The sequence below is a fragment of the Trichoplusia ni genome, chromosome 18 (assembly GCF_003590095.1).
Source record: "Trichoplusia ni isolate ovarian cell line Hi5 chromosome 18, tn1, whole genome shotgun sequence".
Taxonomy (NCBI): domain Eukaryota; kingdom Metazoa; phylum Arthropoda; class Insecta; order Lepidoptera; family Noctuidae; genus Trichoplusia; species Trichoplusia ni.
In genome coordinates, this window is record NC_039495.1 from 5937933 (window position 1) to 5960711 (window position 22779).

The 22779-nt window shown below is 34.7% G+C and overlaps 2 protein-coding genes across 5 annotated transcripts in view; both read left to right on the top strand.

Annotated features, from left to right (window-relative positions):
* The window catches only part of LOC113503171 (flotillin-2), a 247890-nt gene extending 225308 nt beyond the window's left edge, over positions 1-22582 (top strand). For 2 of the 4 annotated variants that reach the window (XM_026884998.1, XM_026885001.1), the window contains 7 exons: positions 17765-17997; positions 18332-18451; positions 18964-19071; positions 19439-19545; positions 19816-19999; positions 20291-20465; positions 21366-22582. In XM_026884998.1, the coding sequence (XP_026740799.1) occupies positions 17765-17997; positions 18332-18451; positions 18964-19071; positions 19439-19545; positions 19816-19999; positions 20291-20465; positions 21366-21424 (986 nt within the window). In that variant the 3' untranslated portion in view covers positions 21425-22582. Of the gene's footprint in view, positions 1-17167; positions 17414-17764; positions 17998-18331; positions 18452-18963; positions 19072-19438; positions 19546-19815; positions 20000-20290; positions 20515-21365 lie in introns of those variants that run through there. The other 2 variants (XM_026885000.1, XM_026884999.1) reach the window with 2 other exon arrangements.
* LOC113503170 lies at positions 1530-4456 on the top strand. Its single transcript, XM_026884997.1, has 2 exons — positions 1530-2076; positions 2349-4456. Exon 2 carries the CDS (start codon positions 2350-2352, stop codon positions 4195-4197), a length of 1848 nt encoding a protein of 615 aa, XP_026740798.1. The 5' UTR covers positions 1530-2076; position 2349; the 3' UTR covers positions 4198-4456.
* Positions 22583-22779: the final 197 nt, after the last annotated feature.

The following is a 22779-nucleotide window of genomic DNA, read 5'->3' on the forward strand; positions in this document are numbered from 1 at the left end:
TTGAGTTTCAGTTTCAAAAATGGTGTGTTTTGGTAAATACTTAAGTACCTACGCACAGTAATAGTGGTCCTTATTAACCATTCTGCCATTACCCTTTATGTAGATACTAGCTATTGCCCGCGACTTCGTCCCCGTGAGTATGATTTATACCCGCCCTGTTTTTTTCACATTTTCCATTGTATCTTCGCTCCTATTAGTCGCATCGTGATGATTTATAGCCTAAAGCCTTCCTCGATGAATGGTTTATTCAACACAAAAAGATTTTTTCAATTTGGACCAGTGGTTCCTGAGATTAGCGCGTTCAAACAAACAAACAAACTCTTCAGCTTTATATATTAGTAAGTATAGAAGTATAGATTATAGTACAACACTCAGATAAGTGTCGTTTGAGCTTACGAGCTTTAAGTGAGTTAGGATTGAGCGTAGGCATGAAATGCTAAGGTGTAATCAGTAAGTAAAAAATAACGGCCCCAAAAAAGTACAATAAATTCTCAACAAAAATATGTTGTTTTACATGGGCATAGAAACAAAAATCTGAGCTAACCAAAATTTTAATCGGTAATTCATTTTATCCGGGATTCACTCAAACTCCTTGTTTGTACACAGATATTTAGTTGCCATAATTATATTTGGAACATAACACCTATTAGCGTGCTATAATGGCACCACCTAGTTTGCTTCCACGTTGTGAACACCGAGGCACTGATTGCGGCTAAATTGATTTTAATTAGTTCACTTTGGGCGAGTCGGGCATCCAATCACCGACCACCAAATCTAATAGCTTCTGTCCTAAACTGTCTCATTATATTTACAACTGGATGACAAGTACCCACATTATTGGACAGTATTTTCCCACGTTTTTAATACACTCACTTTTCTTGTTTGTTTCTTTGCCGTTCAGGGTGGTTTTGTGCAACTCAATTTTGAGGCACTTCCCGATAAGCTAGCAGGCTGAAATTTTCAGGGTAGCTTCAAACCCTATGACAATGCAATTTACAACTATAAAAACGGCTAGACCAATTTTGATAAAATTTGAATGGAGTGACAATTTAATACGTCGGTATTTAGATTTTTTAATCTATTAATTAGTTCAGTTTAATATACTTACCTTTGAAACTAAATATAGAAGCTGAACACGTTTAGTGTGAAAAACTAGATAAAGAGAAAAAAATATTCTTAATAATGTAATGTAAACTCCTGTAGTCTAAAAAGCATTGTTCTATTGTTCGTGAAGTTTTATACAGAAACCTTGATTAGTTTTGTGTCTGCGTACTCTAGAACTTTCATTTCTTTGTTTATTTCTAGAATGCTATTATGCAACAAGATTTACGTAAAAACTTCTTACTGTCAATGTTTCATTAAAATAACTATCTGGAATAAATGTCGATACCATAATATATACGCAATAAAGAAAATATACTAAATATTTTTTAATCATTCTTATTGGCATCCTGTATATTTTTTATTCTTTGTGGTAAAATCATAGAGGAATAATATATGGTAAAATATTCATTATGTACATGTTAATTTTATATCTCATATTCTCACTCTCTTTTATACTGAAATATAACATTCACTTCTACAATTCTTACAGATGTTTCTAAAACTAAAAGAAAACCTTACAAATCTAATGTTTGGTATAATGTTGTGTGATGGAATAGTATATTAGCAACATATGCTAACATAACAGCTGATTGAGGCAATTCAAAACACACTTGTCAGCTTAATCTATACATCCATACAACTTACACATAAGTAAGTATGCAATAGGTATTATGCGAAACAAAGTTGAGCTGAGTTTCGTACTCCAATATAGTCCAATATTGGTTTGCGATAACGTTCATTAATATTAATATTCTGCCGCCACAGGAACCCAATTAAACACGTAGGGGAGCGAGGGGCTTGTTGTAACAGGGGCAAGTAGTAACAGGCCCTTTTCACTAGGATCTTAAACGCTATTAACGTATTTCTTTGACTCGATTTAACCTATAAACCGCGCCGCATCTTGTTGCCATAGCCAAAATCCCGCCGGCCGGCGCAGTGAGCGGAAGTGTGCACGTGCTTCATTTCTGCCAGGTAATATAAAATTGTACTGTCGTAAAATTTCGGTTTGCGTATTTAATATCGACTAATTTTAAATTTTCTATATCTTATTTCCATTCAAATTTATCTATCTCTGATAATGTGTAACAGTTTTTATGATTGCTAAATTGTTTAAATAGTTATCTTGATAAATGTTGAAAATCATACCATAGGGTTAGTTGTAACAAAATCCCGGGGCTTGTTGTAACGTGTTACAACATGCCCCAAGTTATGATGTAGATACTTACTTTTTTCTTTTGTTTTAGAATGAGAGTGTATAAAAGAAAGTCAGAGCGGGCAACACAAAGCCAAGAAGTGTACGAGTTAGCGGCAGCTGAAGTTTTAGAAAACAAATGCAGTATTCGGAAAGCTAGTCAGACTTTCGGATTATGTCACGTCTCTCTTTATAGATACATAAAGAAAAAGAAGAATAATGAAAGATTAAGAGTTGGTTATGTTAAGCCTAGACAAGTATTTACTGCAGAAGAGGAAGATAAGATAGCTTCGTACCTACTCAAGTGCGCCGATATATATTTTGGACTACTTCCTATAGAAGTAAGGAAACTAGCTCACCAATGCGGTGTGCAGCTTAGTGCTAAAAACATTCCTCCTTCATGGCATCAAAATAACATGGCTGGTACTGACTGGTTCCAAAATTTTATGCGCAGAAATTCACATTTATCTCTAAGGACACCAGAAGCGACGTCTTTAAGTCGAGCGACGTCTTTCAATAAGACTAACGTTAATTCATTCTTTGAAATATATCAACGACTTCTCCAAAAATATCAGTTTAATGCTTCTCGAATATGGAACATTGATGAAACAGGGGTCACAACGGTTCAAAAACCTAAGAAAATAGTAGCTGCTCGTGGCCAAAAGCAAATTGGAGCTATCACATCGGCTGAGAGGGGAACTCTTGTAACACTTGCTTGTGCCTCTAACGCTGCGGGTAATTTTATCCCACCGATGTTCGTTTTTCCCAAGCTTAAATATTCTGAAATGTTTATTCGTGGTGGACCTCCAGATTGCATTGGTGCTGGTAATTCCTCCGGATGGATGACCGAAAAAGAATTTTTAATTTTTATGGATCATTTTATCAAACACGCAAAACCCACCAAGGAAGAGCCAGTTCTGTTGCTACTTGATAACCATAGCTCACACGTGAATATTGGAGTAGTTGAAAAAGCCAAAGAAAATAATGTCATCATGTTATCGTTTCCCCCGCACTGCTCCCACAATTTGCAACCTTTAGACGTAGGAGTGTACGGTCCTTTTAAAAATTACACAAATAGGGCACAGACAGCATGGATGCACAACAATCCGGGGAAAACGATGACAATATATGACATCCCAAGTATTGTGAAAGAGTCATTACCGCTTGCCCTGAACCCTACTAATATTATGAGTGGATTTAAAGCTTCTGGTTTATGGCCTTTGAATGCTGATATTTTCCAAGACTCCGACTTTGCGCCATCTTATGTTACTGATCGTCCAGATCCTACACAAGAGCCAGATGACGTAAATGTCACAGATAATATATCTTTGAATCTTGAAAATCCAGAACTATTAGATTCTGTCCCTGAAGTAGATATAAGCACCACGGAAATTATAAGCCAAATCGAAACTGCAAACGAACCAACTCCGAGTTGCTCCGGTCTACAAAAAACTTTCTCGCCATCGAAGATTAGACCTTTACCAAAGGCGCCACCAAGAAAAACTAATACAAATAGCAGACGCAAAAGAAAATCTACAGTATTGACGGACACTCCTGAAAAGGAAGCTTTACTAAAGGAATATGAGGAAAAGATGAAGAAAAAACAGAAAAAAGATGACAAAATTAAAGGAAAAGGGAAAGGAAAGGGGAAGGGAAAAGCCAAAGGTAAATCAACAAATAATAAAACCGGAGTGGGCAGAGCTAAAAAAAAGATTTTATGTTCAGATTCAGAATCTGAAGCAGAAGAATGGTATTGTCTGGTATGTGGTGAAGCTTACACAGATACAAATAAAGAAGATTGGATAGAGTGTATCATTTGTAAGATGTGGGCACATGTAGGATGTGTTACAGGAGACATTATATCTTTTATTTGTATTAATTGTAACTCAGATGAAGACTGAATTTAATTATAATGAAACCCACCAAATGTTGATTCTTACATAAGTATAATACTTTGTTAAATAGCTATTAAGAAGAGATAATTAAGAAGCATACCTTAGATATAAATAATTTAATTTACTGTGATTCAAAAGTGCCATGATGATTATAAGTAGTGTTTAACTAAATAAAACTGTTAATTACTTAATTTTTAAGTGTTGATTACTAAAAAAAATTTATTTGAGTTGATTTTTGATAAGAATTACGTAATACTTACTTTAGAAAGATGTCAAATTAAAAAAAAAAAAAGAATATATGATTAGAGGTATTATTGTTGTTTTTTTTTGTCGTTACTACTTGCCCCGGTAGACGTTACAACTTGCCCCAAGTACGAGGTAAGTTGTAACACCGCACTTCTTCTAGAAAATAATTGATTGTAAAATAATGACCAATAGTTATGGTATTATTTTTACTTGATTTGGTAGAGGAAGAGTTACAGTATTCATCCATCTTTATTTAGTAGAAATTTAATCAATAGATCTCAAGATATATTAGTTTTAATGAAAACTGTTACAACAAGCCCCTCGCTCCCCTATATTTATGTAACTATTGACGGCTATATGATGCAGTAACTGGCATTATGTTTTATTGTTGTTGTGGAACTAAAGTGACGAAAACCTAGGAAATTAGACACCTCTTTTTGAACTCGATAAGTTAATGCATTACATATCTCTAAATTGGTATTGCTGTCCTCTGCTGGACATTGCCATTTACCAATTACCAAACCTTTACTTTTCGCATCCGAAATTGCTACCATTTTCAAGAAACTATCCACCACTACCTCTGGATTAAGAGATTGATGTAGTTGCGAAAGCTTTACGCTGTGAAGTGAGCCGTCTTACTTCAACAAAAGCAACAGTCTTAATTTAAAACGTGCTGATACTCCCAAGACCTCGGTCTATCAGCCTGATGGGCACAATTGCTTTCCTAGGTATATTTGCAATTAATTTCCATAATCTCGGATTTGAAGAACCTACATTTGGAAAATTGAAAACCGCGTCGTTTTTTAAACAGCAAATATTACTCCAGTTGATAGCTTAGAATTCCCTTTTGTAATATTTGAGTGCCTGAAAATCACTGTCATTTGTTATACACGAAAATTGTAAGGGAGATTTATGAACACTGACTAAGCTTTGGTTTGTAAATTCGGATCATTTTAAACAAAATGTAAATTTTGAAATACTCTGGGATATTGGAGAAATCTAATAATTAGTGATAATAAACTGAACGTGATAAATGTAAAAGTTGATGAAACTGGGTTTCTTACAATAACTTTAAAATATGAAAATAATCAAAGAAGATTTTTGTTTAATTATTCAACGTAGCACTTGATCACGATTAATTTTATCAATAGACACATCATTTGATTCAAATCGCTTAACTAATGTATTTTATGATAATATCTGTTTTTCCACACAACAAAAGAAAATAAAGTCAACTTAAATCCGTCTTATATAGGGATGTAATAGATTTTCCATTTCGGATATCTGATTATAACTATATCAGTTTCGGATGTAGCAAAAGTCACAGTAGAAATTATAAGAGACTGTCTTGTGTGTCTACTTAACTAACAGGAGCCTGTTCTAACGTTTTCTATTTATACGTCACCTGATTTTTTTTCGGATATTATTTAGTTTCGGCTACGTCACGAAATATATGTTTTCGGATATTAGACACGAAGGTCCATAGCATCCCTAAAAAGAATCGATTCATGTATTTACAATACCCATTCTCTATATTCCATCCTCCCCTAAAGTAACTGATTTACGAGCTTTGGAATGAACTTGGCAAACACAGACTAATTCTAAAAAATCTTTTCAACTAGTTTCCTTTGTACAGCTGTATAAATCTTCTCGTTTAAGGATAAGTTTTAATACAAAATACTAGTTTAATAGTTTTCTATAATTGTGAACGAAAAACTATTGAATTTTTCGTCAAACTTATAATAAAGACCTGTGATTGCTTTTAACCGCTGAGTAGTCAGTGACACGTTCCTGCTGACATAATTCATGAAAATATTTTTCGTATCTTTAAAACATCTTAAAGCGACAATAGGTGACCTTGTACATAAACTAATTTAAGTTACTATTGGCTCATTCTTTGATGTAACAAAAACCATTCATCATTCAATTTTCTAGATACATTTAACAGTCTCTCCGCGGGTTAGTCTAACATAAAATAAATCTTTTAAAAACCCTTGTCAGCGTAAATACGCAGGGATTGTTCCAATATGCTTCCTATAGTATGGTAGTACCTATCTGCCCAGTTCGGAAGTCCTGAGAGCGAGTCTCGTCGTTCGTAGCTCGCTCAGTCCCGCCGCGGCCGTCGCGAGCGGCGGGTCACGCTACCTTGCTCCCCGCCCACGCAATTAAAACACGACAAACCTCCATTTACACCAATCACGTTAATTAATATAACCTCTTTATGTGATCGGACAATTTCGCGGGTTTTTTAGAGGTTTTGAATGTAGAACGGAATTTAAATAGGGTAAGGTGAAGGACGATCGTAAGCGCGGCATTGTGCTATGCTTGTAGCTGTTTTCAGTTCTGTAGGGTTTCGTTAGCCTGGTTTAAAGATAAGCTGTTGAAAAATATTGTCATAGGACCTTAATGAGATAGAAGAATAGATTGCGGTCGTTTATTTTGTTAATATCGAGAAAAGAAATGGCAATCATTTTTAAATGTAATCTGGAATAAGGTAGAGACGTTTGGTCTGGAACGTTAATTAGTACGACATATTAAATATTAATATCCATGAGGCTGATATGAAAACTGTTGCATTTTCAGTTATTTTCTTCCTGTAAATGAAAGCGTTGTCTTCTTAAAGGTTGTTACTTTAAATAATTATATCTGAACATAGTTATTTTATTTCAATATGATAAATTCATACCCGAAATAGCCTTATAAAAGAAAAGCTAAGTTTTGTCCATAGACGACATATGACATAGCTATTAATATCCAAAATTCTTGATGACGAAAATAGAATATGAATAAAAATTAATTCACTATAGATGTCAAATGACCTAACCTTATTACTAACTGTATTTTAATTTCTATATAACAGAATAAATTATTCATACCTATTGTTACCAGTTATTTTTCTACATTTCCTAGGTTTATAAAGAAATGCGTGGTAATGTTAAGTATAGTATTTCCCCTGGGTACCCGCAGATGTGACCTGTCATTACTTACTGTAATTTAATACATTCTGCTGGAAAGAATTCTCTTCATTTTATGTGCGCCTAGTACTTTTATATCATAGTAACGAGTTTTTTTTCTATGTTGTGTTAGACAATGGAATATTAAATACTTATTATCGGGTGGTGAACATGGTTGTGGGGATAAACTTGTATAATTGAATTAGTATTATTTAATAGATGGATTAATATTTTTATTTCTATGCATGTTATACTCCAAAAAGATGTGTGTATTCATAGTTTTTAAAATTACACCATCACTAAACTTCGATATTTCATAACAATTTCAATTAATCAGTAAACTTATCAGAGCTTCCCATTCGTAGCTAATTTTGGCCATTTTTGTTACTCATTACTCTATACATTATTTCGCTCCACATTGTATAAAGGCCTAAAATAGTTTTTATAAATGTTAAAACGTTATCGCGTCTACGAACACAACGCCAAAAAACGAAACAAAATATCACTAGGTCACACAAATATTTATCCTTCTCTCTTTATATTCAGGGGAGGCAAAAACATTAAAATTTCGCCTCTCGGCATCCTACCCATCTTTTCAACCTGTCAAATACAGGTGACAAAATGTAATGCCTTTTTCGTAATTAGCTGGAACGGTTATACGTGACAAACGGTTTGAAGGTCGTAATTAATTTTGATCTCAAATAAAATGTAGGAAATTCTTTAAAGTTTCAGATGTCTAATGTTTAATGGAAAGTTTTTTGTAAGCATTTTTTTTTGTTTTTGTTTGTACTTGAATATTGCACTTAAGGTAGTAACGGTGAAATTAGATTTAAAAAGTGATTTGCGTTGAAGTTCTTGTGTTTTGTTATACTTTAAATTAGTCTATTTAAATCTAGAGCTAGAGCTATTAAATATATTTTTTTTTAAATTAATAATTACACGAAAGTTTAAATGTTTTATCAGTTTTTAATCGCAAATAAAACACAACAGATTTAAAAGTAGCCTTGTAACCTAGTATATTTGAAGTTAGTTTCCTTTAAACGTATTTTTTTTATTGTAGCTTTTCCTACCCCGTTTTTCCAAATAGCAATTAGTGTCTGGTATTAAAGACACGATGGCTCCTTAATTGGAGCACATTACCGATCGCTTGCGGTCATACGTTCGGAAACCGAACTCGAGTAAGCAATCAAGGAAATAGGTTACGTCACGTAGGTTTTAATATAAATGCGACGTCGTTTGAGAAGGCTGTTCACGCGTTTTCCCTCGTCTAAGAAATGATGCTGTCATTTTGACAGTTATAAAAGCGGGAAAAGCGTGCCTCGTTTGTTATTTTTGAGGAATTCGCGGAAATTACGTTTATAAATCTGTTTCATGCTTAAGGTTTGCGCATTGGTGCTTTAGAGGAGGTAAAAATCGTTTAAACAAAGTAAGTTTTGTTTCATATTAGTACGTATTAAAGTTAGCTATACCTAAGCATAAACGCCTTACGCCTGACCGCGCTGAGAATGCAATAATACACTATGGAAAAGCGCTGCACATTGAAAAACTCTTAGCAACACGGTTACGTGTGCTTATACTAAACGCACGCTGATTTTCCTTAAATATAACAATTTTAAACTTGAAACTTTGGATTTAACTAGTAAAGTTTCGTTATCACTTATTACCAAGGACAATAAACTGTTTTTATTTGTTAGGATATACGCTTACAAAAACGAGGGAATGTGTTGTAAAACACGGTCACATTATTGAATAACGTATATACTATGAATGTGATTATTGGGCAATTCATGAATGATACAGAAAAACATGTCCTCGATTCATCTTGTGAATAAAACAGTGATGATCGAATGAGGAGAGCAAACATTGTATAAAAAGAAGTGTTGTATAAAAGGATTAAGTTATTTATCAGATTTCATATATGGTTTGCAAAGTTCACTAAAAATGAAACTACTTTTACGGATTCATGACGGATCATGGTCACGGGCAGACTGACTAGCATGACTGATCTGCAAAGGTGTCGAAAACTAAAATCTAAAATTAAACCGCGATAACATCCGTAAAAGGAATTTCATTTCAATGTCTAACATTCGCGTAAACCTAAGACTACCATAACTACCATAAAGTTCACTAAATTAATAAATAATGAACTTTTGTAGTTTTGATTGCTCTGCGCACAAGCGAGGGGTATTTTTATCAAATTACAATTGCTTTCCAGGTTTAAGTGGGGCATTACCCTAGTAATCGATCGTGAATGCATTAGACAATCGATTAGGTTGAAAGTTATAAAGCGATATTTATCGATGAATGAAAACTATTTGTAAATCATAAAAGTTGTGTTTTGTTTTTAATGGACTTCCGTGTTAAGCTAATTAATCCTTGGGTCGCGGGGGCTTTCACAAAAAATCAAGTCACAAGACACTCAGACTCAGGAAAATATAAGCGGATCGTACAAATGCTTGTCCTACGCGGGAATCGAACCTACGTCACGTCGCGCTTACATTGTTTTTGACATGCTAACCTAAGCCACTCGTCTAGCTACGTTTTAGCATAGAGTTAGAAAATCGATGTCAAATTTGGCTGAAGCCGCTGGTAAAAGCTAATATATACGGCGGGTTAAGCTTAATGTAAATATTATGCAGACACCATTAGGTATTAGGGGACTAGACATCAGCGTCCTTCCCTGACATTTATAAATCGTCTGCACGATGCTAAATTACTGTAACAGTCAGCCAATAGGAATAACGAGTTTGCATTACATTTTAAACCGCTAAGTACGACAGCTTGTAAAGAAAACCAGCTTTTTATGTCTTTATAAATAACTCGAACTTAATTCGTTTGTATGAAAAGTTAAATTTTTCGGTAGTTTACCACAAAGATTATTTATTGCTAGAAATGCTCTAATAATTTAAGCTAACAGTTTCAATATTCATTCTCAAAATATTGCCCCTATTAGGGCTATATAAATTTGTCAATTCTGCAATAACACGTATGTAAAAAATACTATCTCATCTCTTTCTACAAGTGTCAGTGTGTCTCAAAAAGCGACCGTTATAAGACAAAAGTTTATTCTGTTTAATCACCCACCTCTTTTTGTAAAGCTCCGGAATCCTAACTTTCGAGTCGAATGAATGAACTAAAGTAATAAAAAAGCGTAAATCTTAATCACAGTAGTACTTTACTTGGTCGTAACGAATGTAAATTAACTTAGTCATAACGTTTGTTGAGCAGTAAGCGCGTAGGCGACTAATGTCTCTACACGCAAAACACATTTAGGTTACGTTAAGGAAATACGTCACTGTAGTCATATTTTTTTATGAAAAGCGTCTACGATACTAAAACGGCTTTTATGGTTGTATATCACAAATATATTAACGCCTCTACACTTTGCCTGTAGGGTAGAATTACGGAAGTGAAGTAAAAGTTTGTGAATACATTATTAAAGTTGTGATAAAACAAAGGGTCAACTATTTTACCTTTTATTGTTGATCGTAAAATATTTATCCAATATACCGCAGAAGGTAAAGTCGAGATTTTACGACAGCGTGCAAACTCGTTCTTAAACACTTTCGACATAATTCACACATATTAAATCATACATATTATATTTGCAAAAAATATCTCTAAAAACGATTTAAACACGACGATTTATGACGTTTATTTAATAAATCGATTTCATTCAACCAAAACCATATTTATAAACAATGTATCATTACATTATTGTTTTGGCGTGGCGTAGGCTGAGTGTGTCGGGTGCTCCCGAGATATTACGCGCGCTGAACACGTGTCAAGGCCGTCGCGAATACACATACTTATACCATTAAGAGGTATTTCCGCAGTCTGTGTTTGTGAAACTGTATTACGATTGTTTGATTCCAAATAAGCGAAATCTATATGTGGACACTTGAATACTTCAGCTAGGTACTTTATCGAGCGACCCTATTAATAATTGCCTAGATATCAAGCCCCTGACAAGGACCAAGACACTGGTGTCTCTGACTTGTTTGCTGTCATTAAGAAAAGTCTGCATTGTATGGACTCAAAAGAGGCGATGACTATTAAGTTTGTTTCTAGGCAAGAAAGGAATTCTATCCTTAGGGTAGCCAGCCAGGAAATGTCAAGTCCAGTGAGCTTAGAATTTGACATGTAAAATTATGTGCAGAATAAATTAATTATTTCATTTCATTTCCTGAACGGTTATAAGGGCACGTTCCAAATGTATAATTTGTTTAAAAGTTGTTATACTCAAAAGAAAAGGAGAAATATTCTAAGACGATCCCAAAGACTTTTTACCTAAAATTCTCGCTATCACCTTTATTTTTCCTTATCTTGCTCACGTGCGTGCGCGCGGTTTTCCTTAACGTGAACGGAAGATTAATGGTCCAGAAAATAAATTCATTTATATCAATTTTGTTTCCTATACTTATTCAAAGGAAAATACGGTGAGCTCTGTATCAAAAAGATGTTACAATGCTACCTCAGGATAAAGTTCCACCTTCATACTCAGCTGTCAATTCAGCTAAACCTAGGTCCTATTCCTATTGAACCTAGAAGTCTAGCTCCACCTCCTAAGGTTGCTGTAGTTGTAGAAACGATGAGAAGAGACGATGCGCCGCTGTTGGTCCGGTTTCTCTCTCACCGCAAAAGCACTTAGGAAGCGGTTAAGGGTGGGCGAAACGTGCTGACCAATGTACTTGATCTTCAAAAAGTGCTACTTAGTAGCTTAATTTTAATAAATATCTTTTGATTTTGATGCAACGCCGCATCTGTTCGTTAACTGCAACTGTCCAAATTATAGACCCCCACTGAGTTTGGTGGTCATTCTTCGGTATATTATGCCGCGAGGACGTTTAAAAATAAAATCTAAACATCTACCAAGTTTTAAATGGACGTAATTTTTTCCACTTATCCAGAATTGTATTAATAAATGACATTTGGTTATGAATATCAGCTTCTAACCAAGACTCTTTAAAATTGCGCTTCAGCTATGTTGAACTTGAATTAAAACCTCATTTGTATTCAATTAACGTTTGCTATACCATTTATAGTACAACAAGGTCCACTACGCTAATGTTTTGCAAACTATATTCGCAAAATTAATGTGTCTATCTTTGATCAGCCATTGTAATAAAAAAACGGACCATTAAAAATAGCACACAAAAAATAAAACACGGAAGTGTCTTATATATAAAAGTAAGTATGTGCAATAAAACCTCAGCCCAACTACAACTATAGGTCTTTGTCAAGCCAGTATTTTTAAAAATCTTACATCTGACCATTAAGTTGTCTGCCCCTACATAAGTGGAATGTAGAAGCAAAGCAAAATGTCACCCTTATTTCAAATTTAAACATTTATTTTAGATAAATTATTTTTTTGTTAATAATTATATAATTTTACCTGTTGTTAGTATTAATGTAATTTAATTGAACACTAATTTAATAAAAGCAAGAGCTAGTGAAAAGCTAGTAAAGGTCTTGAAATAAATATCTGAATTTGAACAAAGGTTGACATTTTGCTATGCGTACTTCTTGCATACGGAATTCCAATATATTTCAAATCTATTGTCTAAGATCCAGTTTAGTCTTATGATGTCATGCGAAGACCTCAAATGCGCAGTAACGGCAAATAGGACGCAAAAGAAATAGGGAAACGTGTATTTATAGTACAGTCCACCACACTACAAAAGTACCAACGAAAAGCGAAGATGAACCTTAATGCTGTAATAAGAAGGAGTTTTTAAATATATTTTTTCCGGGTTGTGTATACTGTACCTCATTAAAATAACCTTTGTGTGTTAGTATTAGTGATGTTAATTAAATTAAAAATGAATATTGATAAATTAGGTTTTTTCATATCGCATTGATTTGTTATCGTTTTGATAGCATTAAAAATAGCTCTTTTCCAATTTAATGAAATCGATAATAATTCTATTGTAAGAGAAAAAATCCAATGTCACATAAAAATGTAAACCCTTCGCGATTTACTGCTTACATACCTACCCGAAAAGTTCAATCTACTGACTACCACAATATCTTAAAGTAATACAGCTATAGTTGTGAAAAGAGACGCCACTATACCCCTTGTATTGTGCTATCTCGCTCACAAGGCAGTTTTATCTCAAGAGGTGTTTGGATTTAGAACAAATTGGATCCACACCTGAACCTCCTCCAAAATCCATTACTTGCTAATAGGATACATTTCCATTGAAAACGAATGATTTTATTATAGTATCATTAAATTCCGATTGTTTTTCATGCCGCACATGGCTGGCTATAAAACCTTAACCCATTTTTGGAGATATCGTACTTAAAATAGCTCTGAATACATCTTTAAAAATAGTTATTACATCAGTCGTGTGCGAATGGTAAAAAATAACTGCCCGTGTTAGTTGTTTGATATATTATATGGCGTGTATGTACTACTGATGTTGGTGAATATGATTTGTGTATGGAATTTAGCGAGTAACCTAATCTGTTAATTCCGATATAACAGAAACTGGAATGTCCCGTTTTTGTTCGGCTTCGTACCCGTAATAGGGTACCGCTATCTGTCGTTCTATCCGTCCAACTCTCACCAGATTGTATCCCATTAACCGCCCTCAAATTAATTTATCATCTGATCGATTTTTATTCTCAATCTATTTGTAAGGAACCCTCGGTGTTACAAGTGCGATTCGCAGTTAACCAAATATTTAATAAAAATTTCATACTTCTTAACAAAAATCTAGGTTCATAATAGGTGTCTGGACAAATAGTCCTTGAGCTAATGAATGTATGTCCCTTCTGTCTTAGTTTATGCAATATTGTATGAAATATTAAATCTGAAGTACTAAAGTTTTATGGCTAGTTCAAATTTAATTAAGAAACTGAATAATAGGTACGCTCGAACAATTTAGAAGAACTTCGAAACAAAAAAAAATAAAAACTTAAATTACGTTTGACAAAATTACCCTTTCAAGACAAAGCTGATTTCAAGGGCATCAATCAGTAAAATCTGTTACAAAACAACTTAACTTTAGTTAAGCGTGTAATTATACTAACTAGCAGTTACAATGAGTTAAAATGTCGAATGTGTCAAGGTACACAAATATGGGGCGTCATTAGCGATGCTCCACTTGAGATGTGCACCTAATTAATGGAATACCCTAGTATATATTCAAAGTTTAATATGTTATATTCATTATATGTTTTTGATGTAGATGCACATTCACTGCAAAAATTGGCTGTATCAGTCACCAGAGGGCACACCAGCGTTGCTCTCAATAGACAGATCTAAGTCGCTGTGAAACTTTTGATAAAAGCTAAAGCTCTTCCATCTACGTTATAACAAGAGCGATAGATACATTTAAATGTAAATCCTCTTTGGATTGTTATAACTTCGGAAACATAACACGTTTTAATGAAGGAGAGCGTATTGAAACTCCCATTATCTCTACGTTGTTTGACTAGTGTGTAATTGTATAGGAACGCCATTAATCTATACTCTACACTAATATATAAAGCTGAAGAGTTTGTTTGTTTGTTTGAACGCGCTAATCTCAGGAACTACTGGTCCAAATTCTTTTTGTGGTGAATAGACCATTCATCGAGGAAGGCTTTAAGCTGTAAACCATCACGCTGCGACTAATAGGAGCGAAGGTACAATAGAAAATGTGAAAAAAACAGGGCAGGTATAAATCAAAACTTATACTTCTTCTACCCACGGGGACGAAGTCACGGGCAACAGCTAGTTTTAAATATCTACGGTACGGTACTCTACGGTATGTTCAGGGTTACGTAACTAAAGGATAAAAACGGAACATACAACATTAACTTCAGCTAAATCATTAAGCAGCTGTGTGATAAATGATGATGTACCTACATCAGGCAGCGGATTAAGAAGTTACAAAAATTAAAGTGAACCTAAAAATCCTTCTCCACATGAGAAGAGGCTTATTTCCCAGTAGCTACAACCTGGTATTGCCACCCCGTAAACTCTGGCATTGCAACCCTAACGCAAATCTAATCTAAATAAGTAAATACGAAGCAAAAAGTCACTTTATTTAATCACAATCAAGTCTCTATAAAAATGTAGAGTTTAAACCGTAAAAAGTAGAGTTTGCTCTAAGTTTTTAATCATTCATATGTGTTGTAGCATTTTTCTCCTTGTTAACGAGCTAAACGGAATGAAGAAAGAAACTTTTGCCGTCCCAGAATGGGGACTATTAGGTGCTTCACGCAAGAGGGTTAGCGGTGAAAGAGGTTCTGATACATAATGTATGGCCACTCTTTCAGAATGTCAAATGCTGGCCGTATTGAATTGTGACTTTTCGATGACAGCCATTTTCTTTTTTCTCTCTTTTGTAGTGGATTGGAAGAGAATTTATTCTGTGGTTTGTTTTGGTCCGAGACATTGCTAGTGCTTCAAATGTCATTTACGTTAATGCTGATAAAATCACTCGGATTGAAAGCAGTAATCGTTTATCTCTATTTAAATCAATAAAGCAAAATACTCGTTCAAAATAATCAGTATTATATAACCTTGCAACCTCATTGCGTCTTTAAGATCTTTCATGGATTAATCTGATTCGTTTAAATTCGGTTCATGCGTAAAGATAAACAGTCGTATCTTACTGCAGCAACTGATAAGAGAAAAATGATAACACCGCAGTAGAATACGACCGTTTTTTCCTGGGATATTCGAAAAAGAATATATTGGTACTTCTGGAAGTTATTTGGATTATATGTAGTTCTAAGGCTATTTATGGATTTTTTATTTATTTTCAACTATTATACAGTAACTTAAAACTTAGCCAAATCAATTATTCTTTGAATAGTCTTACGCGTTGATTACTTATACTACCCAATTTGGGGTAAGACGTCAGCCTGACCCATACTTTCTGGGAAAGTAGATGGAAATAGTATATTATATGTAGTTTTGAAATTATTTTTAGAATTTAAAAGCAAATATGTCGTTTGCGCAACACGACACAGCGTAGATACAACAATCCTTATCATTATCATATTTATATCATTTCCAACGTAAATAACGATAAATTCACAGTGATATGCAATTCTAGGTCTTATGTCAGTGTAATAGGTTTGTTATTGCATTTTTGAACACCTAAGTTCTACAGTCATATGCCGGGAAGACAGTAGTGTTTAGTCAGATCTGTGTTCGTAGCGACGATACCGCAGAGACTGATGAAAACTACACGTGTAAAAACGAAAAATGTTGTGCGTTTGGACACGTGTTGTGATTAAAAATATTTGTGTTTTTAATATGTTACAATGATAGTCTTGAAATTCGGTGTCAATAATTTACTCTAATGGTCGGTTTGTGATTTTATTGAAAATTCTTTTGTGGTAAAATTGCTGAAGTTTGGTCAAGCTGACAAAAAAGTGGTTTTGTTATTTTTGTGTTGGTTTGAACTGTAATGGGAATTATATAAATATGATTTTTTGTGTTACGTGACAATCACAATAGTACTGATATAATAAAATATCAGGAAGTGCTTTTTAAGCAAACCGATCTATAATATATTCAATAAATTCCTTACACCAACAGCAAGCGAGAATAATGCAAAAAAAAACTTTACTCGCACCTAAGAATATATATATATACCTATTTCTCCATATTTAGCTTCAAATAAACAACCAGCAAATAGTCGTTTACTATTATATTACATGGATATATACTTCTCAAAACAGTCTTATCGTACATATAGGTCGCATCCACATGATTTACAAAAAAAAATCTAGCGTTTAATATATCCTACCTAATACTTATCATAATATTGAAACAACAATTCAACCATAAAAACTTTTCGTGATTGGTGTCTTACATCTAAGGTCATATCAAGACAATAAGACGGACTTAAGAGTATACACCTAGTCTTCCAGTGTAGTTATATGAATGTGTAGTATAGCGTGTGAAGTGTAGGTACCAAAGTAAAGAGAACGTGTGTGTTAACTATGGAAATGCTTCGGATCGCGCTCTTTCCGATCGCGCTGACCATCGGGCTTACATGTTTGAATGTGAAAAAGTGAGTGCATCCTGTGTTGTTAGTGTAAAAACGAGAGGAATCAAAATATTGTATGAAGTGGAATCTAGCTTCCACAATGGCAAAAGATGCTATAGGGCATGTTATCCGTGAATAACAATGAAGTGTATAGAATATACTTTAGTTAAAAAACTCCTAAAAACTAAAAAACTACTTCAGATTGATCTGACCTAAAAAGCCGGCTCTCTCACATTAATGTCCAAATTAAATGGCCCTTTACATGTCACCTACTCCAGCATCTCAAGGACAGAAGACATGAAGTTCTGAATTCCGATAAAAGCATTAATAAAATCGCCAATAAAAATCTAACAGCATGATTCTTTTGTCTCTCAGGAACTCTTACAGTAGAAGAGGTATACAAGGACAGAGACCAGTTCGCGGGTCTGGTGCGCGAGGTGGCGGCTCCGGACGTGGGCCGCATGGGCATCGAGATCCTGTCGTTCACCATCAAGGACGTGTACGATGACGTGCAGTACCTCGCCAGTCTCGGCAAGGCGCAGACGGCGGTCGTCAAGCGGGACGCCGATGTTGGAGTCGCGCAGGCCAACCGCGATGCCGGCATCAGGGTATGGATCGAGAGACATATATCGTGCTTGCTAATAAGCCCCGCTCTGTATAAGCGAGCTGGCTTTTCTTATTGTAGATAGATACACGCGCTCTTCCATAGCTGCAACAATCTTCTGGTGATGATCACTGATTTAATACCCCATACACGTACTCACGTACGCTCCATGGTACTCGGAATAGGTTAAGATTGAGATTTCAAACTAGATAGACTAAAGCCAATTATTTTGGTCAGTCTGCCACTATTTAACTAGATTTTTCAACTTTTCCAAAATAATTTGTGGCGGGCCTCAAGTTTTGCCAGATCTTTGTTTACTGAAGCTTTGTTATTTGCAGGAGGCGGAGTGCGAGAAGAGCGCTATGGACGTGAAGTACTCGATGGACACGAGGATCGAAGACAATACTCGTCTTTACAAGCTGCAGAAGGCGCAATTCGACCAGGAGGTCAACACTGCTGTAAGTACTCAATACTCAATACGGTTATAGCATAATGTGAACTTAGGTGGTAGATACATAAGGATATACATTAGTTTTGGAGCATTGTGGGGCCTGTCGGGCATAACAAAAATAAGAATTTGAAGGAGGGCTATTAATAACAACATAGTTGTAATAATGGTAGCGACAGACGTATATAAAAAATATTTAGAACTTAAGTATTTGTTGATATTACTGAACGGTAGCAGTTAAATCAACTGGGACGATTTCCCACGATGGAACGTAAAAATATGCTAGTTTATACTTTGGTTTCGATAAAACGTGTTGTAATCTCATATAGTGACTTATGTGATAATCTGTAGGGCAAAAAAGAGTTCCCTTTTTTTTATCTAAAAGTTTAAATACTATCGAATTTGGATAAAGACTTTGTACATGTATTTGTGCTATCCGGATTTGCCTTTTTTCTGATGGTTTTTGTCCATCCCTTTGCTTTCACCGCAAAAAATAATGTAATTTTTTATATAATTCTCCAGAAAGCAGAAGCGGCATTAGCTTATGAGTTGCAGGCAGCGAAAATAAAACAGAAAATCCGAAACGAAGAAATACAAATCGAAGTGGTCGAGAGACGTAAACAGATCGAGGTGAGTGTCGACAACAGTATCTTATTTAATGGTAAACTTGGCCATTCTAAAAGGACGAAAGGAGTAAATACTCACAGAGTACTGAATACTGAATAGTGGTTTGTGGCCACTAGGGTACAGTACGCGGAGAGTCCTAATGAGACCTTATATGTAAACCTCCGCCATCCTTCAGCCCGTCTCATAACTGACTGCATCTTGTGAACCATCATTGTAGATCGTAGATCCATAGAAGTACTAAAATAATGTATGGAATTGAAAATTTTCAGTTGAGTCGGGAATTTGGAAGCAATTTTCTTAGATCTTTAGCTAGCAGTTCTTGGTCCAGTTAATGTCTATTTTGTATTACACTTGTGTATATTTTTCTCAGGTGGAGCAACAGGAGATCCTTCGTCGTGAGGAAGAGCTGAAGTCGATAGTGCGTCTGCCAGCGGAGGCCGAAGCCTACCGCCTGCAGGCCATCGCTGAGGGAAAACGGTAAAACATTTTATGCTAATAATAGAAAAGACACTTCGGCAGCTAAATGCTCTATAGTCTATGAAAATATAATAACGGTATTGCAATGCCAAGACAAAGTCCCGTCACTCGTCTTAAAGGAATGTCATTGCCATACATTTAGTTTCAGTGATATGATCTTCCATTTTTAAGTGCTATATATATTAAAATCTCTCGAATTTTAAACCATATCAAACTACCTTCTTGCTTCAAATAGTTTCCAGTTAATCAACTACTATGTATCTATTTCAGTACTCAAACGGTAGAAGAGGCGAAGGCCGATGCTGAACGCATCAAGGTCCTCGGTCTGGCAGAAGCCACGGCCATCGGTGACGTGGGCAAGGCGGACGCCGAACGCATGCTCGCCAAAGCCAAGGTCTACAAGCAGTACGGGGATGCCGCTATTATGGCGCTGGTGCTCGAGGCATTGCCAAAGGTAAATTCGAACTTATGTTGCTGGAGTAAGGTTCATTTTTACTTGAACATTCGAAGTTTTCTTCGTTAATGGATTTAGAACGTTATTCAATGCAATGTAGTTTAAGTTCCATTTAAGTAAAAGTGTAGTTATATTAGAATTTCTCCAATCACGTTTTCAATGCAGTTCCTTAGGACACTTTGACATTTTAACTAACTGGAATCATGGAATTTTAAAGCTTAAATTCACTTATACTTTACTTCTACTAATCGTCATTTACATATAAACTAATATCACACTTTTAAATCACAGATCGCAGCCGAAGTATCAGCTCCTCTCGCGAAGACCGATGAAATTGTGCTGGTTGGGGACAACGGGGCTACAGGCGAGGTGGCCCGCCTGGCTGGAGGCATACCCCCCGCACTCAAGACCCTCACCGGGCTGGACCTGACCCAGGTCCTGAAGAGGCTCCACCCCAGCGGGAACGGTGAGGCCCGCTCTCAGTAGTTACACGCTAACGCATCGCACGATCGAATGTAAGTAACTTATTGTTCTGGGAGTCGGTGTGGAGTTTCTGTAAGTGTGACTTTAGAGCTTGTCTGGCAAAATTGCAAATAAGACTATGTTTAGTTTTAGTTATTTTGGTATTTCGTAAGTAAAAACTTAGCACAACAGATAGCATCGATGTTTAATAAGATAGTGCTATTTATTTTCATCGCTTCTTTGTGGCAATCATTTTTACTGTTGATTACTGTTTATAACTCCAATAGGGTTTTTGACAAAAAAAAGCGTTTAGCCGGTATTATTAGATTTAGTCAAATACCCTATTAGACATTGCTTCTGTTAGTGATTACTTTTCATACGTTAGAGCGATCGCACATCTTCATTGTTAACCTAACAGATCCCTTTTCAGATTCAGTAAAAATCTGTTTATCTTAGCGTGCATGGTACACATATAAGTGTTTATCTCATTAGCAAAATGTCTTGTTCACATCTATTTTGGCAAGTCAACTCGAACGTGATAACCATGAAAACTATAAATAATATAATAATACCAGCCAATATAATAATATGTCCTGCTGCTGAGCACAGACGTCTTCCCGTATAGGAAAGGTTTGAGCATTGATCACTAGCTCACTGCGTTTTAGATGTTTTCCTTCACCCTTTTGTCAGTGGCGTTTTAGAATAATAAAGAAACTACATATAACTTTAAAATTGTCTCATTGATACTAAGCCTGCGTCGGGATGGAACCTACACCTTGTGCAAACAAATATGAAAATGTATACGACCGCAATGCTTTTTTAGAAAACGATAAGAAGAAGCAAAATTATGAAAGGATGATATTTATGGATTGTATTTGAAATTAATGACAACAATTTCTTTCAGAAACCACAACTATCTTGGCAACTACCAGCAAAAAGAAGTCAGAAGTGGCTGCCTGCTAGACGTCACAGCAGCAAACGACCCCGTGCCATAACGATACTTACCCCCACTCCACAAAACAAATACTATGGTACAATCTAATATAAACAATACTATTTATTTTTCAAACTATCTAGAGTCTTGTTCGGTCTTACCCCAAACCTCATTAGCGGGGGTAAGGATGAACAAATTAATGTATTCGAATTTCTACGTACTCTAGGTTAATGTCTGCCTAATTATAGTACTCGTAGCACTTAATATATTACTGGAGATGTATATTTTTCAATAGAATGACTACAGGTAATAGATTGTCTTATAGAATCTAGATTTTGTACTACTGTGTAGATTGTAAATTTAAGACAACGTGTTCTAAGAGACACTGCCGTTTTACAATACCTCGTGTGAAGAACATCTGTTACCTTACCATATAGAATTTTAGCTTACATAATATAATATTTCTCATATTTAATCACATTTATCACAACAAAATACAGTTACACTATCAAAATTAAGACTATTCAAAGTTCATTCCGATATTTCTGAGCATTTAATCAATTGTCAAATTGTAAAACAATTGTTGACATGTGAACAAATAATGTAAACTTTTGTAAACTATCTTTTTGTCAGCGTTTTGAAAGGGATGTTTATGAATGAAAATAATTGATAAGTTATTGATTCTTTCCCTAGTTCTTTTTACGTAATTAACACCACGTGGTATTTCTGTGTGTGATTTTGAATTAACATAATTGTGTGTGTTGTGTATTTGCACAAATTTTTGAGTTTCTTTACCTCAACTAGATTTTATTTCTTACAATTTTTAATATCGTTTTTTATACTATTATGAAAACTTATTATTTCCTTATGATTTCTTAAAAATGTAAATGAAATATTGTTACCTCAACAAAGGAATATTGTATTAGTCATTTTTTTATATTTTTATTTACAACGGTCATGTTATTCGTCAAATTACATAAACCTGGTTACAGAATGGAGATTGAACAGATACTCGTCGAAAAATAGAACTTATTTCTATGAAAATTAAGCATGATTTCCATTGTATTAAATGTAAGTCTAAATTTATGAGACCCACCAAAACTTACTTAGAATGTTTATAAAACAATTGTATGAAATTAATCGTGTGTCATAAGTTCAAAATTACTAATTCCAAAATTTTCTACGAACATTTAAAATATTTTTTATTTTTTTCAAAATGAATATAATATTTTAATTTTGTTGGTTTTTTAATTATTTGTATGATGCTATTATTTAAGTACAAACGTCGTGTGTATTTTAAATATTTGCACAATAAATGTATCTGAATTGTTTTTCTGATATTGTATAAGTTAAATAATTATTTTTTAATAAAATATGTGTAACA